The sequence below is a fragment of the Rhincodon typus genome, chromosome 35, assembly GCF_021869965.1.
Source record: "Rhincodon typus isolate 14 chromosome 35, sRhiTyp1.1, whole genome shotgun sequence".
Classification (NCBI taxonomy): domain Eukaryota; kingdom Metazoa; phylum Chordata; class Chondrichthyes; order Orectolobiformes; family Rhincodontidae; genus Rhincodon; species Rhincodon typus.
The window spans coordinates 1,616,349-1,634,821 of record NC_063366.1 but is presented as its reverse complement, the minus strand read 5'-3'; the positions used below and the strand labels follow the sequence as shown (position 1 = coordinate 1,634,821).

The following is an 18,473-nucleotide window of genomic DNA, read 5'->3' as shown; positions in this document are numbered from 1 at the left end:
TTCCAGGCTGTGTTTTGTTGATGGCTTATTCCTGAATGAGAAGATAAGATGTAATCATCTGGGAGGTGTAGACACTCTTAGGAGTCTGACTTCCTGTTGTAAATACCGTGTGTGTTTGAAGCTGGTTATTATCTTGTAAATTAACACAGAAACATAGAAAATAGAAGCAGGAGTAGCTTGTTTGATCCTTCAAGCTTGCTGCTTCATTCATTACAATTGTCGCTGATCATCGAACTCAATCGCCTCCTCCTGGCTCCCCCTCACCCTGCCATATCTTTTGATCCCTTTAGCTCCATGTGCTGTGTCCAGATCCTTTTGCAAGGATGTTTTGATTGTTTTGGCCTTGACTGCTTTTTATGACAGTGAATCCCACCATGCTTGCCACTCTCTGAATTAAAAAAAAGTCTTCTCAACTCAGTCCTAAACAGGTTTGCTCCAAATCTTTGGACTGTTTTGGACTCGTGTACCATCAGCAACATCCTTCCCACATCTATGTTTAGTCCTGTTAGAGGTTTGTAGGTTTCTTTGAGAATCCCCCTCATTCTTCTGAACTCCAGTGAATGTAATCCTAACTAATTCAACTTGTCAGTCCCGCCATCCCGGCGATCAGTATGGTAAACCTTCACTGCACTCCCTCTCTTGTAAAAACATCCTCCCTCAGACAAGGAGACCAAAATAGCACATAGTATTCCAAGTGTAGTTTCACCAAGGCTGTGTACAACTGCAGCAAGCTATCCCTGCTTCTGTACTCTCACCATGAAGGTTAACACCCGCTGCACCTACATCCTTACCTTCAGCAACTGGTGCAGGAAGCCACCCGGATCTTATTGTACATTCCCCTCTCTTAATTTATAACCATTGAGACAATAATCTGCCTTCCTGTTTTTGCTCCAAGAGTGGATAACTGTGAATTTGTGAAGTGAACAGGAGAGAATGGGCAGAGTGGTTGGACTCTCCGACCTCTCTCACAGCCAATCCAATTCTGGAGCAACGTGAGTTTTCTGAAACAAAACCAGAAATTCCTGGCAAAACTCAGCTGGTCTAGCAGCATCTGTGTGTCGGTGGGGGTGGGGGTGGGGGAAGTGAAGCAGAATTAACTTTTTGTCCTGATGAAGTGTCCCTGAACTTAAAATGTTAACTCTGCTTTACTTCCACAGTTGCTGCCAGATCTGCTGAATTTCACTAGCAAATTGTTTTTGTTTCAGATCTCAAGCTTTGGTGGTTCTTTGTTTTATTTTATGAGTTTCTGAAGCTGCGAAACTGACTGGTGAAATGGACGTGACATTGAATAGCAGATCAGGTGAGATTAAAAGTTGTCATCCCGTCAATTAACTTCAATGAGATCACCCCTTAATTTTCCAAACTCCATGAAATATAACCTTAGATTGTTTTATCTCTCTTCATTATGTAACTGTGCAGTCCAGGGACTATTCTTGTAAATCTACATCGCACTCCCTCAAGACCAATGTCTCCTTCCTGTGGTGAGGTGCCCAGAACTACTCCCAGTATTCAAAGTCTGGTGAAACCAGAGCTTTGTATCACTTTAACGTGACTTCCATCCCCTTGTTTTCTTTCCCTTGAGATATTCCATGAGGCATTTTAATGTTTTCTGCCCCTGTTCATAATATTTAATGATTTCAGTACCTGCATCCCCAAGTCTCGTAAAACCTAACTGTCCGATTGTTTCTCTTAATTTGCCTAATGAGTGGAGCTGCAACAACACTCAACATCAGGCAGAAGTAAACTACCCATTTGATTGGTATCCTGTCCAACACCTTCAAATTCACTCTCTTCACAACCAATGCACAGAAACAGCAGTGTGAACCATTCACACAGAACATTACATTTCTTCCAAACCTGTGAAATCCAGCAGCTAGAAGCACAAGGACAGCAGATGCACAGGAGCCTCACCCCCTATAGTTTCACCTTAAATTCACACATCATCTTGACTTGGAATTCAATTGCCATGCTTCATTGTCACTGGATCAGAGTCCTGGACCTACTTTCACAATAGCACTGTCAGTGTGCCTCCAACTCCCCAATACAGTGGATTGTCATGGTTCAAGTGGATGGTTCAGCACCATCTCTCGAAGGGGAAACTTAAATGGGCATCATTATATTAGTCAGGCCAGTCAGCTACACCCACTTCCTGGGAAAATATGAATTTAAAAAACGGTATGAAGAGTTGGCTCCTTCATCAAAGGTGAGACAGAGTTAGTAGAAATCATGTTTCCTTTCCATGTTTTACAGAAGGAATGTACCATACTATACTGGAGAATACAGAGAGGATAGACATGGCAAATGGATCTTGGCCATCACCCAAGGAACAACTGCACAACTATGGGAAGACATCAGTCCCATTGCAGCATTGCTGAACACAGAAGGTTGGGCCATGAAACCATCAGATGGAAATCGGTCAGGTCAGGGGAGCATTGACATATCATCAGATCTGAAACGGGTCAGTGGTGTGGAGCCTTTCATCAGAACCGACCTTTCTGAAGCGTCAACAAATACAGAAGATCTTGATGAAATGAAATGGAAAATAATCAAATCCTCATGTAAATCCAGAAAATCCAAAAGCAAGCTGCTTCTGACTCTCCTGGTGCAGCTCACAGTAGCAGAGTCTTGTATCTACTCAGCCTCTCAACCAAGAGAAGCTGCTACGTGAGTGATCGGTCAGGGTGAGAAGCTGGGAAGAAGTTTTAGTGGCTCCAAGTGTGGTTAGAGCTTCAATCATTCATCAAGCCTCACGAACCACTGACTCATTCATACAGGTGAGCGGCTGTTCAAGTGCATGAGGAGGGCCCCTGGGTTTCATAAAATCTCCAGACATATAAGGTGCATCTGTTATACCGCTGTTTACACAAACAGCTTCATGGAAGAGAAACCACTGAAGTGTGAGGTTTGTGACTGAACCTTCACCGTGTCAATGACACTTGTGAATCACCAACGCATTCACACTGGTGAGAAGCCATTCAAGTGTGAGGTGTGTGACAAATTGTTCTTGTACTCATCAACCCTCCGCAGACACCAACATCTTCACACAGGCGAGAAACCCTTTAAATGTGATCTGTGTGACAAATCATTCTTACAGTCATGGGGTCTCCTTGAACACCAGCGCATTCACACAGGAGAGAAGCCATTCATGTGCAAGGTCTGCATCAAATCATTCTCAACTTCTTCAGCCCTCCGTGTTCACCAGTGCATTCACACAGGACAGAAACCACTCACATGCAATGTGTGCAATAAATCGTTCTCACACTCGTCAACACTCCATGGTCATCAACGTATTCACACTCAGGAAAAACCATTCACATGTGACATATGTAACAAATCACTTACTAATTCATCAACCCTCCATGCACACCAACGCATTCACACAGGTGAGAAACCATTCACATGCAAGGCGTGTGACAAATCTTTCTCACAGTTATCACACCTCCGCAGACACCGATGCATTCACATAGGGGAGTAACTATTGACACGCAACATGTGTAACAAATCATTCTGTAATTTATTGGCTTTCCACAAACACAGATGCACTCACACAACTGGAAGCCCATTCACATGTGATGTGTGCAACAAACCATTCTCGAGACCATTGACCCTCCTGTTCCATCAGAGGATTCACACAAGAGAGCAACTCTTCAGGTGTGAGGGGTGTGGGAAATTCACCTTGAGACTATCAAATAAAGACTCAGACTAACTCGGTCAATACAGGAGAGACTGGTCCAGTTCTTCCGCATCATTAACCTGCTGTGCATACCAATACGTTCACACATGACACAATCCCTTCATTTGTGCAATGCATCAGAAAATTTTCTCCTTACCATCAGAGCTCCGCAAATACCAATGCAGTCACAGTGGGGAGAAGCTGTTCAAGTGCGTGAGATGTAACAAATCATTCTCAAATCATTAACTCTCCACAGACATAAACACATTCTCGCCACAGACAAACCATTCACAGGTAGTGTGTCAAATTATTCTTGTTGTTATTATACCTCCGCACACATCTAAGCATCCACAGAAGCAAGACACTGTTCAAGTGTGAGGTGGGTGAAAAATTATACTCACAGCCGCTGAACCTCCTGCGCTGGCAGAGAATCCAACACTGAGAAACTGTTTGACTGTGAAGTTTATGATTAAGATTTTGTGGCATCTTTGGCTGTTCTGGAACACCAGAGGACTTGTAAAGGGGAGTAAACTTTGAAAGGTGATTAGTGAGACTTTCACCAATTTCCCCAATCTTCAAAAGCATCTGCAGATCCACACTGGAAAGAAACAATTCTGGTGTGAGGTGTGTGATGAGGCTTTCACACAATCTTCTTATCCCTCTGTCCACAGACACAGAGAAACTCTTTTGACGTGAGTCTTGTATTAATGTTGGACCTCCTGGAACTTCAATGAATCCACACAGAGATGGATCCCATGCACAAGCGTGAGGGGAGAAAGGAGAGAAACTAGAGAACAATGTGAGTTCAGGGCTAGGACAGGAGAGACCATTAACAGAAGTTTGTCCAGGCAGATTAGTGGAAGGGAGGGAAGGGCAGAAGCAGCTCATGGGATTGTTTCAAGCTTGTTTTCCTGAGCAGGGAGGTCAGTAACCAGGGAGCAGAGATTTAAAGTCAATAGATTCAAGTCAAGATTAAAGGAGATTTGAGTAATGCTTTTCACCAGAGGGTGTTGAGGCTATGGAGCTCACTGTCTGAAAGTATGATAGGGTCAGAATCATTTGAATAAACACTTGGACACAAACCTGAAGGAATCATTTGTTGACATTTAAAATGAAGGTTGTAGTTGGGCATTTAACTAGAACTTCTTAAGACAAATCAACATTTAAAAACATTAAAAGGGCCATTTTGTAATGATTAATTTTCGGAAATTGGCCAAACCACCCTGCCAGCATGCTGTGGACATTGAGAACCTGATGGACATGATGAGTGACATTTTCAATTGACTAGTCACAAGAAGGTGAATGAAGCCTCAGACCACACAATGAATGAGTGTCTATTCAATTCAATGATTTGACTGAATCACTGAACTCTCTGACTACCCTTTAGAACTGTAAATAACAATAAGGTAATGAGCTGTATGGAGTCACCACATCTGAATGTGATCCACATTCCTTGGAAATGCAACAGAGCAGTAAGCCCAGAAACAGACAATAGTAAAGACAGCAGCAAACAGCAGTGGCAGCACTGCATAGTATAGAGCTGCTTGGAAAATCAGTTGAATAAGGAGATTGGATGAAATCAAACAGGTCAACGAAGCTAAAGGAACAGCAAGAATTAAAACAACAACTTTTCAGAAGCAGGAATTCAAGGATTAACAGCGAGACTGCGACTCAGACATTGTGTTTGTGAGTTTTATATTTTATTTAACTCAGAAGGGGAGCAGGGAACTGATGGTTGGAAGATTATGAATGGTACAATAAAATATTGGAAAGAGAAGTCCTAGAGTTCTACAGCATGGAGATAGGCCCCTTAGCCCAAAATGGGTCCATTGTCCAAAATCCACACTAACTTAATTTCCCTGCATTTTGCCTATATCCTTCTAAACCTTTCTTATCCATGTATTCGTCCAAATGCCTTTTAAATGTTGTTAGTGTACCCACCTCAACCATTTCCGCTGGCAGCTCATTCCATATGTGTACCACCCTCTGTAAAAATTGTTCCCCTCAGATTCCCATATATTCTTTCCCCTCTTACCTTAAACTGATGCTCTCTAGTCTTCAATTCCACAATCCTGGGAAAAAGACTGAGTACATTCACCCTATCCATGTCTGTCATGATTTTATGCACTTCTATAAGACCCCTCTCAGTCTCCTACGCTTGAAAGAAAAAAGTCCTAGCTTGTCCAACTTCTCCCTATAATTCAGTCCCTTGCGTGTTGGCAATGTCTTTGTAAATTTCTTCTGCACTCTTCCCAGTTCAGTAACATCCTTCCTGTAGCAAGATGACCAAAACTGAACACAGTACTCCAAGTACAGCCTCACCAACGTCCTGTACAACTGCAACATTACGTCTCAACTTCTGTACTTAATGCCCTGACTGATGAAGGCTAGTGTGCCAAAAGCCTTCTTCACTGCCCTGTCTACCTGTGACTCCACTTTCAGGGAACCTTGCACCTGAACTCCAAGGTCACTCTGTTCCATTACACTCCTTAAGCCCTACCATTCACCATGAAACTCCTACCTTGGTTTGACGTTCCAAAATGCAACACCTCACACTTATCTATATTAAACTTGATTTGCCATTTCTCAGCCCACTTCCCCAGCTGATCAAGATCCTGCTGAAATTTCTGATAACCTTCCTCACTGTCCACAATACCACCTATTTTAGTGTCATCTGCAAACTTACCAATCACGCCTTGTAATTCTCATCCAAATCATTGATGTAGATAACAAACAGCAATGGGCCTAGCACTGACCCCTAAGGCACAGCACCAGTCACAGGCCTCCGGTCTGACAAGCATCCTTCCACTATTACTCTCTGTTTCTTACCATCATGCCAATTGCATATCCAGTTTGCCAGCTCTCCCTGGTTTCCATGCGATCTTACCTTCCAGAGCAGCCTACCATGTGGAACCTTATCAAAGGCCTTACTGAAATCCACGTAGACTACATTTACCACCCGGCCCTCATCAACCTTCTTAGTCACTTCATCAAAGAACTCTAACAAATTTGTGAGGCATGATCTCCCATGCACAAAGCCATGCTGACTATTCCTAATCAAACCCGGAGTCTCTAAATACATGTATATCTTATCCCTTGGAATCTTCTCAAGTAACTTACATAGCAAGCTTACTGGTCTATAATTCCCAGGTTCTTCTTTGCAGCCCTTCTTGAATAAGGGCACAACATTCACTACCCTCCAGTCTTCTGGGACCTCACCCGTGGCTAACAATGCAAATATATCAGCCAGAGCCCCGCAATTTCTTCTGTAGCCTCTTGCATGGTTCTTAGATATATCTGATCTGGACCAGGAGATTTATCCACCTACGTATATTCTAATACTTCCAACATCTCTACTGTGATATGGACTGTCCTGAAGATATCGCCACTAACTTCCCCAAGTTAGCAAGTCTTCATGTCTTTCTTCACAGTAAACACAAGAGGAGAAATATTCATTGAGGTCCTCGCCCATTTCCTGCGGTTCCACACATACATATCTACTTTGGTCCTTGAGGGGTCCTATTCTCTCTCTAGTTCTTTTTCCTTTAATCTACTTAAAGAATCTCTTTAGATTCACCATAATCTTCTCAGCCAAAGCTTTTTCCTTCCTGATTTCCTTCCCTTGATCCCAGGTGCCTTTTCCTGAGCCATGCCTCCTTTTATTCTAGTCAAAGCCTCAATATTTCTTGTCATCCAGGATACCCTACTCCTGCCAACCTTGCCCTTCACCCTCACAGGAACATATAGACCTTGAACTCTATCTATCATACTTTTATTAGCCTCCCGCTTGCCAGAGGTTCCTATGCCTGCAAACAAACTACTCCAATCGATGCCTGCAAGCTCCTGTCTAATTCCATCAAAATTCACCAATTTAGAATTTGAACCTGTGGACCAGTTTTATCCCTTCTCCATAACTATTTTAATATTAATAGAACTATGGTCACTGGTCCCCCTCTGTCACCTCAGTCACCTATCCTGCCCTGTGTCAGACATGACCTGCGGCCAATTTGTTCACTGTGGCTGCTTACTGAGCACCTTCGTATTAGAATAATTGAGCCTTTGCAGAGGCTTTTAAATAACAACACAAGACAAAAGAAGGAATGGAATGTCTAGCATAATGATATATGGAATGTCTAGCAACATGTTATAGAAGGGAAGGGTGATTATGTTTTTATTTCCTTTAGAAAGTCATCAACCTGTTTTACATCTCTTCTCCATTTATATTCCTGAAATAAAAACAAGGAGAGTGGTAAGGTAGGCTTTCAATTGTAAATAGAGGTTTCACACTATTTCACAAAGTCAGAATTTGCTCCACTGGAGTTAGGCAACACACAAAAAGGGGCTAGAGTTAACAATTTTTGAAAATAGAGGTTGCAACAATTTATTCCTGACAATTCTCAGGAGTTGTGAACAGTGTTAATTTTCTGCGCCCAGACAAGTTCAGGCTGAACATTAGATTCCGACGTGTAAGAGGAAGGTGAGGGTTCACCTACGTAGGGATGGAATAACTGCTCCACGTTGACACTGTTCCATCAAACACTCACAGAGAAGGTACAGCATGGATTAGATACAAAGTAAAACTCCATCAAAATGTGTCAGATTAACCTGGGTCACAGACAGTCAGATCAGGATCAAGACATATCCAGTCTCCATCACTCAAGCTCCTGTATCACCGACCCGAATATCAATGAATGCTGGGTTTGGGAGCAGGACTGGGCCAATTCGGGGGATGTGGGTTTTAAGGAAGAGAGTTGTTGTCCTCTGGTTCTGGGAAAGTGCACAATGGTTCCAACAGGGACAATTCTGCAGTCACAGCAGGAGGACAAACTGCTGACCAGTGTCATTGAGGAACACCATGGATTTACAGTCAGCAGACAGTTCTGGTGTGTGGCTGAAATTGAGCCAGTGGGATTGAGGATATGTGGAATTTTGCTTGATGTGGGGATCCTCTATCAGTACCTAGTCTGCAGGTTAGAGTCTTACAGCACAGAAACAGACCTTATGGTCCAATTCATGCACGCCGATCACATGGCCCAATCTGAACTGGTCCCATTTGCCAGCATTTGGTCCATTTCCCTTAAACCGTTCCTATTCATATACCCATGCCTTTTAAATGTTGTAATTGTACCCACCTCCACCACCTTATCTGGCAGCATGTTCCTTACATGCACCACCCTCTGTGTGAAAAAGTTACCCCTCAGATCCTTCTTAAATCTTTCCCTTTTCACCTTTAACCTATGCCCTTTAGTTTTGGACTCCTCAACCCTAGGAAGAACACCTTGGGTATTCACCCTATTCATGCCGCTCATGATTTTATGAACCACCGTAAACCTCCTCAGCTTCTGATGCTCCAGAGAAAAAAGCCCCAATCTGTTCAGACCCTCCCTATAATTCAAACACTCCAGTCCTAGCGACATCATTGTAAATCTTTTCTGCATCTTCTCAAGTTTAATAACATCCTTCCTATAGAAGGGCATCCAGAATTGTATGCAGTATTCAAAACGTAGCTTAACCAATGTTCTGTACAGCCACAACATGATGTCCCATCTCCAATACTCAATGTTCTGACGAAAGAAGGCAAGCATTCTAAACGCATTCTTCAGCACCCTGTCTTCCTATGACTCCACATTCAAGGAACTATGCATGTGCACCCCTAGGTCTTTTTGTTGGGCAACATTCTCCAGAGCCCTACCATTAACTGTACTATTCCTGCCCCGGTTTGCCTTACCAAAATGCAACACCTCACATTTTTCTAAATTAAAATCCATTTGCCACCTTCAGCCCAAGGTTGTTCCTCGATCCTGGAGTCTGCTGACTTCTCACCATCAGCTTTACTTCTCCTGACCCCAGAGGACTTTACCATCTTTTACAGCTTAGGAACCAAGACACAAAGACAGTACTGACACCTGAAGCTTGAAATAGTTACCACTTTAAATCAGTCAGACTTTCAGGCTGCCAGTTTACCAGGGGGTAAAGTGTTTTGGACACAGCTTTGGGACTTGACCTGGTTTCCTGTACAATATGCACCCCCAACCAACATCACAAAAAGATTTTTTAGTCTCCAGACATTTGGGAGTTGTGGGATCTTGCTGTTGGCAAACTTATAACAGTGGCTTCACTTCTTGAAGCACTGAATCGAAGGGGATGCTGCTTTCCAAGAGGCTGAGTTTGTAATTGATGATGATTTATAAACTTAAGTCTTTCCTTCCAACTTCAGGAAAAGTTCTGCTTCCTTTGAATGACAAATTATGAACACATTGATGGAGAAATATCCCAGTCCACAGCGAAGTTGACCAATAAATTGCGTACAGGATTCTTACTGTAGGATCCTGAGTGTTTCAGTGAACAGGAATGCACCAGGCTGACATCAGGTAGATAAGCTGAACTCACAATTTAATTTACTGAGAGTTCTAAATGGACACAGAGGATTCATAAAGGAGCAGGGAAACAGCAAAACAATATTCAAGGTAAAGCAAAGTTGAAACACTTGAAAATGACTCAAGATCTTTCCCAGAATTTGAAATGAGTCTTGAAAGAGTGTAAGGCGAACAAATCAAACTGTTATTTCATCAAGGTATGATGGGCTGGGGAAATCAGTTTGTAAAGACTCATCCCTCTCGCCCCCATTCCGCCAATACTCAGGAGCGTAGTCCTCCCAGACAGGAGAGTGCAAACTTTCCCTAAGGTGTGAGTCAAACACCCATAACCTGAAGAGGATCTGTCCAGAATTCACATTACCAACTAAAGCAGGGTCTGATTCTATCCCATACCCCCTCCTGAGAGCTGGTGCACTTCACGAACATACACGCGCACACACACACACACACAATCACGTCTTGAGAAACTCTCAGAATAGTAAAGATAGAAGTTTCTTCAAATTCATGGCGCTTTATTCTGGCTCCCAATTCCAATGGTTAGAAATGACACTAAACGTTAGTGACACTGGATGGAGCTCATTCACGTCATACAAACTAATCAGTGGTAACAGAGATCATGTGGGTCATGGATCAATCAGTTTTTATTTCTGGAAGAACCTCTTCCCCCAAGGTGAGTTGGACGGTACTTTCTAATTTCCAATTCCTCTGCCCTTTGACCATCCATTCACCACAATGTTTCTGCAGCTGTCAGTCTGGTTTAACCATTTCTCTTAAATACACCTTCACATCTGTTGCTCTCAAAATTACCACTTACTTTTTTTCCTGAAACAAATAAAGATAGAAACTGCCGGATAAACTCACACCTAGCTGCAAATGTGGAAAGATAAGAGAGTTAAGATTTCGAGACCAGTGACCCTTCTGAAGACCTCCAGCATCCACGGTTCTTTGTCTTACTTCACTGTTTTTCCTCCCAGTTGTTTGCTCAGCTTCTGAAATCCAAAGGGTAAAGCTTTGAGTGTATCTGGTACACAATTGGTTTAATCTTCCATCGGCAGATCTGACTGGACCATGTCAAGCATTAGTTGGTCCTGCTTACCCTGTCAAAACTGTAGATTACTGCAGGACCATGCTGAAGAGAAAAGATAACCCACACCTTCTCCTCCCCAAAACTAACTGTGTCCCTGTGGGTTATGTTCCAGCAGTACAAAGCTCTGTTTAGACCCTATCTCGAGAATTGTGTTCAGTTCTGGTCACTGCAGCTTAGGAAAAGATATCAGACATAGTGGGAACTGCCGATGCTGGAGAATCTGAGATAACAGGGTGTAGAGCTGGATGAACACAGCAGGCCAAGCAGCATCAGAGGAGTAGGAAAGCTGACGTTTCGGGTCTGAACTCTTCTTCAGTTCATCCAGCTCTACACCTTGTTATCTCTTGGGAGAAGATATATTGGTCTTGGAAGGATGCGGTGCAGATTCATCACAATGTTCCTGAGGATAAAAGCGTTAAATTAGAGCACAAGTTGCATAGACTTGAGGTTGCATTCCCTTGAATGTAGAAAATTAAGGGTAATTGAATTGAGATGTTAAAGATTATGAAACAAGTTGAATGAGTAGTTAGAAAGAAATTATTTCTCTGGTGACAGTCTGGAACAAGGGGCAGAATCGTAAGATTAGGGCAAAAGAAAACAGAAATAGCTGGAGAAATTCAGCAGGTGATCCTCATCTGTGGAGAGAAACTGTTAGTGAGGAAAAGGTTGGTATATATGCTGAAGATGACGGGGTAGTGGGGAAGAAGTGAACAATAGGGGGAGATGGAGCCCAGAAAGAGACAATAGCAGTTAGATAGACAAAAGAATGGATAATGGTCAATCTGGGAAGTTAAAAAAAAAACTAATGGGATCCAGTAGGGAATGAAAATGGATTGGTTCTGGTGAGGACAAGGCTTGATGTGTGGGTGTTGGGGAAAAACATGGAAGAAGGTGCTCAGGCTCTAAAATTATTGAAGTCAGTATTGAGTCCTGAACCTGCTACAGAATGTCAGTGTGTGAGGACAAGATCATCCCTCTTACCTCAGTCCTTTTACCCTACATCCATTCTTCAATCTTCAAAGTTAAGAATGGGGCAGCAGGCGTAATGCTGGAGGTGCCTGTGGAATTGCTCCCAGATGAGAGTCAGGTTAACACAACTGGAGAGGAAAATGGGAGTAAAATTGGCTTACTGATCTAGATTCACACTGTTGCTGTCATAGAGATGAGATTGTGAGATCCCAGACTGAAAGATTGTGACAAGCCGTGAACTGATCCACTGTCAGTCACTGGATATCATTTTCTTTTGGGGGAGCTAAGTGAGCAAGTTGTGGGTCGATGGTCCACTCCCAATCGATACAGCTTGGCACTGGGGGAAAGCTGCACTTTCAAGAGGGTCATATTTTAGACAAAATGTGAAATGGGGATGGAATGGGTTGTAATGAATATCACAACATTGGTCTCTCTGAGCCTGGTCTCAGATCATGGGTGTGATGGGTGTGATTTTGATGCACCTCTCAGAAAGTGCAGACCAGGGAGGGAACTGTGGGGTTCCCTTAAATGCAAAAGAGCCAATGTTGATCAGTGTAGAATGAGTCTCTGATACTGACAGACTGCGCTTCATGTTCGTTCATTGTTCCCCACTACCTCTGTCTGCAGAACTGACATCTTTGTTTTAATAAAATGTCAGCTGTCCATGCAGGCCTGGTCCATCCTCATGAGGTGGGAAAAGTATTGATTACTATGTGAATGCTTGATCACACATTTCATGCATGAATGGTTTCTCTACAATTTAGCTGTGTCAGGAAGTTGTATTGAGCTTATGGAGCCCTCCACATCTATTTCACTGCCATGGATACTGTTCTTCTCCCCCTAATTTGCTGTCAAACACAACTGAGACCTCACTAATGTGAAAGCCGATGAGGATGAAGAATGCTATTCCTACATTGGAAATCTCTGTCAAACATTTACCAGGGGAACTGAGACAGCAACTGCAATAAATGAGGTTTTATTCAGGTGGGGCAATGACAAGTTTAAATCCACCTGATCTGCTGCACAAAGTCACCTCCATTTCACCGGTTAGTTTCCCAAGTTTCAGGAAACTCACTTTGCTGCAGAAATAAAAACCGAAAGAACTGCGGATGCTGTAAATCAGGAACAAAAACACAGTTGCTGGAAAAGCTGAGCACGTCTGGCAGCATCTGACCTTCTCCAGCAACTTTGTTTTTGTTGCTGCAGAAATATTTGGATTGACTGTGAGAGACAATCAGAGAGCCCACCCACTCTGCCCATTCTCTCCACTTCCTCTTCCAGAGCTGGTTCACTTCCTATAGGGACTGCAAACCCAGTGAGGAGATGGTGAGTGAAGGAGCAGCTTTTATACAAATTGTATCCCATAATATCCACACCAATCTTCAGGCAGTCTGACTATCCTGTGGGCAATCAGGGGTGGAAATGTCCCTTATGCTGTGTGAGAAGATCCAGCTGAGAGAGCTGTTTACTCAGTGCTTTGTGCTGAACTGTTTGACTGGAGCTGAGTGTGTTTATTGGAAGCATTTACATTCTGATTTCCAGGCTGAGTTTTGTTGATGGCTTATTCCTGAATATGAGAAGGTGATGTGTAATTATGTGAGAGGTGTAGAGTGTCTGAAGATTCGTACTGATTTCTATTGTTGAGTTCTCTGTTGGTTATTATCCTGTAGCCTGTTGGTTGTTTCTGTGAAAATTAGTGGATTTTCATTACTAGCTGCATTTTAGGTATAACATCTGCATGACTGCTCGTCTCTGCCCCAAAGCCCCACTCCACCCAGGGGAGTCTGATGGTTCCAATGGGTCAGCATCTCATTCTGAAGGGAAATTAGGAATGGCAATAAATGCTATTGAGTCAGTGACAGCCCCATGCAATAAAAATGTGAAGAAGAAATGACTGAGAATTCAGCAAGTTTACAGAAGAGGGAGTGTTGAAGGAAATCATGTTTCAATTTCCTGTTTTGCAGAAGGATTTCATTATATGACACCAGAGAATACAGAGAAGGTAGACTACAGATAGACCCTGGCCATCACCCAATGAACAACTGCACAGCTGTGGGAAGACATCCAATCCCTTCACAGCATTGCCAAACAGAGATGCTTGCTGAGTGAAACCATCATATGGAAATTGTTCCAGTTCAGAAGAGTTGACATATCATTGGATGTGAAACTGATCAGTCGTGCGGGATCTTCCATCAGAACCAACATTTCTGATGGTTTGACTGTGCGTGATCTGTCAGGCTGGGAAAAAGTGTGAGTGGTCTCCAAGTGTGGTAAGAGCTTTAATCAATCATTGAGCTTCATGAACCACTAACTCTTTTCTACAGGTGAGTGGCAGTTCTAACATGTAAGTGAGTAAGCTGTCAACACACAAGGTCCATCTGTTGTAAATCTTTTAAAACAAAAGCAGTTAGATGATAGAGAACTTTCAACAGTGCTTTTGTAAAGTTACCTACGTTCATGAATCAGTGATGCATTCGTTCTTGGGAGAAACGATTCATATCTGAGGTGCATAATCAGGATTTCTGGCGACCATTATATCTGATGAATAACCCACGCATTCACATGGGGAAAAAAACACTCACATGTGATGTGTGTGACAAGTCATTCTCATCGTCATCAAGCCTCTCCATGCACCAACATATTCACACAGGGGAGAAGCCGTTCATGTGCAGGCAGTGTGGTAAATCATTCTCCCAGTCATCAAAACTCCTCGTCCACCAACGTATCCACACAGGGGAGAAACCATTCCAGTGCGAGGTATGTGACAAATCATTCTCACAGTCACGATACCTTCGCACACACCAATGTGTCCACACGGGGGAGAAACCCTTCCATTGTGAGGTATGCGACAAGTCCTTCTCACAGTCAGGATACCTACGTATACACCAACGCATCCACACAGGAGAGAAACCATTTCGATGTGAGGTGTGTGACAAATCATTCTCGCAGTCAGGATACCTGCACACACACCAGCGTGTCCATACGGGAGAGAAACCTTTCTATTGTGAGGTGTGTGACAAATCCTTTTCACAGGCAGGATACCTCCGCATACACCGACGTATTCATGCAGGAGACAAATTGTTTAAGTGTGAGGTGTGTGATAAATCATTCCCCACTTCATTGAGACTCCTGTTCCATCAGAGGATTCACACAGGGGAGAAGCCATTCAAGTGTGACCTGTGTGACAAGTCATTCTCACAGTCAGGAAACCTCCACTTACACCGACGTGTCCACACGGGGGAGAAACCGTTCACCTGTGACGTGTGTGACAAATCCTTCTCACATTCAGGATCCCTGACCCTACACCAGCGTGTACACACAGGAGAGAAACCATTCAGCTGTGAACTGTGTGACAAATCTTTCTCATGGTCAGGATCCCTCCGTATACACCGACGTATGCACACAGGAGAGAAACCGTTTAGGTGTGAAGTGTGTGACAAATCATTCGCGCGAGCAGTATTCCTCCGTACGCACCAACGTGTGCACACAGGAGAGAAACCCTTCCATTGTGAGGTGTGTGACAAATCATTCACACAGGCAGGATACCTGCACATACACCAACGTATTCACACAGGAGAGAAATTGTTTAAGTGTGAGGTATGTGACAAATCATTCCCCACTTCATCAGGACTCCTGTTCCATCAGAGGATTCATACTGGAGAGAAACCATTCCGATGTGAAGTGTGTGACAAATCATTCTCATCATCATCGAACCTCCGCATCCATGAACGTGTCCACACAGGGGAGAAACCTTTCCAATGTGAGGTGTGTGACAAATCATTCACGCAGTCAGGATACCTCCGCACACACCAACGTATTCACACAGGAGAGAAGTTGTTTAAGTGTGAGGTGTGTGACAAATCATTCCCCACTTCACAAAGACTCCTGATCCATCAGAGGATTCACACAGGAGAGAAACCATTCAGGTGTGAGGTGTGTAACAAATCATTTACACAGTCAGGAAACCTTCGCACACACCAACGAATACACACAGGAGAGAAATTGTTTAAATGTTAGTTGTATGACAAATCATTCCCCATCTCTTGGAGATTCCTATTCCACTAGAGGATTCATACTTGTGAGAAACCATGCAATTGGAAGTTGTGTCACAACTCATCCTTGGAGTCATTGAATCTACACAAGCATCAATTTATTCATACAAGGAAGACCATTCATGTGTGATATGTGTATCAAATCATTCTTGAATTTATCAACTCTTCGCAGTCACCAGAGCATTCACACAAAGAGGTTACATTCACACGTGAAATATATAGGAAATCATTCTCAAGTTCTTGGAACTTCCTGTTCCATTAGAGGATCCACACAGGGGAGTAACCCTTCATGCATGATTTGATGATGAACCTTTCGTGATGTCTTCAAACATTTGGGAATCCACAGGATTCAGACGGGAGAACTTTTTCAGGTGCAATGTTTGTGACTGTTTTTGTACAGTCAGTGATCGGGAGTTAGGTCACCGGTGAAACTCAGGATCAACCAAAACACTCACAGGGAAGTAACCCTTTCTGAATGAGATCTGTAATAAAGCCTTTACATGATTGTCGGACTTTCTGGATCTTTGGATCTCTTGGTATATAGGTGAAGCAATATGGTATACCTTCTAGTGTGATGTGTATCAGGATTGTTTCACTATCTCCTCCTCTCTCACCAGACACTGACATCTCCACACGGACTTGAAGCTGGGTCAACTGCTTGTGTGGCACTGAGAGCTGTCTGCATTGTTTACCCTCCAGTGCTCACCCAGGGGAGATGTCATTTCCAAGGCACTCTCTGTCTCAGCATGTCTGTCTCAAACCTGTCATCCCATCAGTCCATTCAGGAAGATCAATTTAACCTTTGACCTGATCACCAAAAGAAGGCTCTCGCAGAGGACCACTTCAAGTGTAAGGTTTGAAATGAGCGCAGTGTGAAGGACGTTCAGTGGGACTGGGGCACAGAACAATAAGCAGCTTTCACTCCCATCAAACACCTAGTGACAATAACACCAGTGTTGAGGGGCTATGAAGTCCATTGTTATAGACATTTTGTGAGGATTAAAACAAATGTTTTTCCTTATACTGCACACTTGTTGGTAATTGATTGTGATTTCTTTTATCCCATTTTTTAAACTGTGGGAGTGTCTTTCCCCCGTTTCTCTTTTTGTGCGCTCTGACTCTGTAAGGAATACAGTAACACTGGTAAAGTTAAACCTGGAGTACGGTTTATTTCACTCACTTGTATAAATTCAGGAATTCTTCACAATGTATGCACATCATAAATACACATGGAGATGTCAAATTGGAACGTGTCATAACCCTGGTGGAAGTTGTGCACTGAAAACACCATTACACGAGTTGTCACCTGGGAGAAATGACCAGTTGAATCTCTAGGAATGGTTCATGCCTGAATGTGACCACAGTCTGAAGGAAGAAAAAATGTATTCACTGTAACAACCTTATGTACCAACAAGTGGCAAAAAGATTATTAATTACTAATATGCAAACTTTAACTAAGCTTCCCACCACCCCACCCCACCACCCCCCCCCCACCCAACTAAATCCAAACACTCAGAAACTCATTCACACAGAAGATGGACAAGACTGATGAGACAAACGTCATTTTAGGAATATTGTGGATTGAAAGTAAGCGGGTAAAAATGCACAAAGTCTGTGGATTAGAGTTCAATCCAAAAGATGAAATGAGGTGACTTTCTCGCAGTTTGTTGTTGTTACTGATTGCAAAAGTCCCTCAATTCAGTAGCTACTCAGTTATATCTAGATCTTGGTTTCAATTAGAATTTGTTGTTTTTTCACAAGTTCTTTCAATATTACTTCACTTGCTGACAGCCTTGAAGGTCTGAGTCCCAACTAATCTTTCTCCTCCCAGTTCAGTATCAAATTGCCCATTTATAACCAATCAAAATCTTGTTGCTGGGCATTTTACATTTTAATGAAATAACACCTAGTGCTGATGTATCCAACAAATTGTGAAAAACCTAATAATCCAAATGTCCATTTTTCAGTTTCTATTTTCAAGTAAACTGTGTGTCATCCTTAACAAACAAGATATCCACTTAAATTCAAAATAAAACCAAGATTTACCATTTTATTATTGTGGGTTGATTGGCTAGCCTGCTGTTGAAGAGCTGTCAGCAGTTTATTTTTAAAAGTTCCTTTGAAAGTCTTTTGATGAAGATTTGCTGAAATGTGATTTCTGCTTCACTGATTTGATGAAAGCAGATTTACTTGCAGAGTGCACAAATACAGGTGAGTGGCTGCATTTTACAAGCTATCGGTTTCTCCTTTGTCACGTGAAATTAAAAGTGTAGATTTTGTCAGTAGATGTGGAATGGAGCAGCACTGACCCCTGA

The 18,473-nt window shown here is 42.8% G+C and overlaps 1 protein-coding gene across 3 annotated transcripts in view; it reads left to right on the top strand.

Annotated features, from left to right (window-relative positions):
• Positions 1 to 18,473, top strand: part of LOC109934669 (zinc finger protein 227-like) — a 19,957-nt gene extending 1,484 nt beyond the window's left edge. Inside the window, exons 2-4 of one of the 3 annotated variants that reach the window (XM_048616765.1) lie at positions 1,206 to 1,300; positions 2,251 to 5,359; positions 14,071 to 18,473. In XM_048616765.1, the coding sequence (XP_048472722.1) occupies positions 14,648 to 16,123 (1,476 nt within the window). In that variant the 5' untranslated portion in view covers positions 1,206 to 1,300; positions 2,251 to 5,359; positions 14,071 to 14,647 and the 3' untranslated portion in view covers positions 16,124 to 18,473. Of the gene's footprint in view, positions 1 to 1,205; positions 1,301 to 2,250; positions 5,360 to 13,394; positions 13,433 to 14,070 lie in introns of those variants that run through there. The other 2 variants (XM_048616766.1, XM_048616767.1) reach the window with 2 other exon arrangements.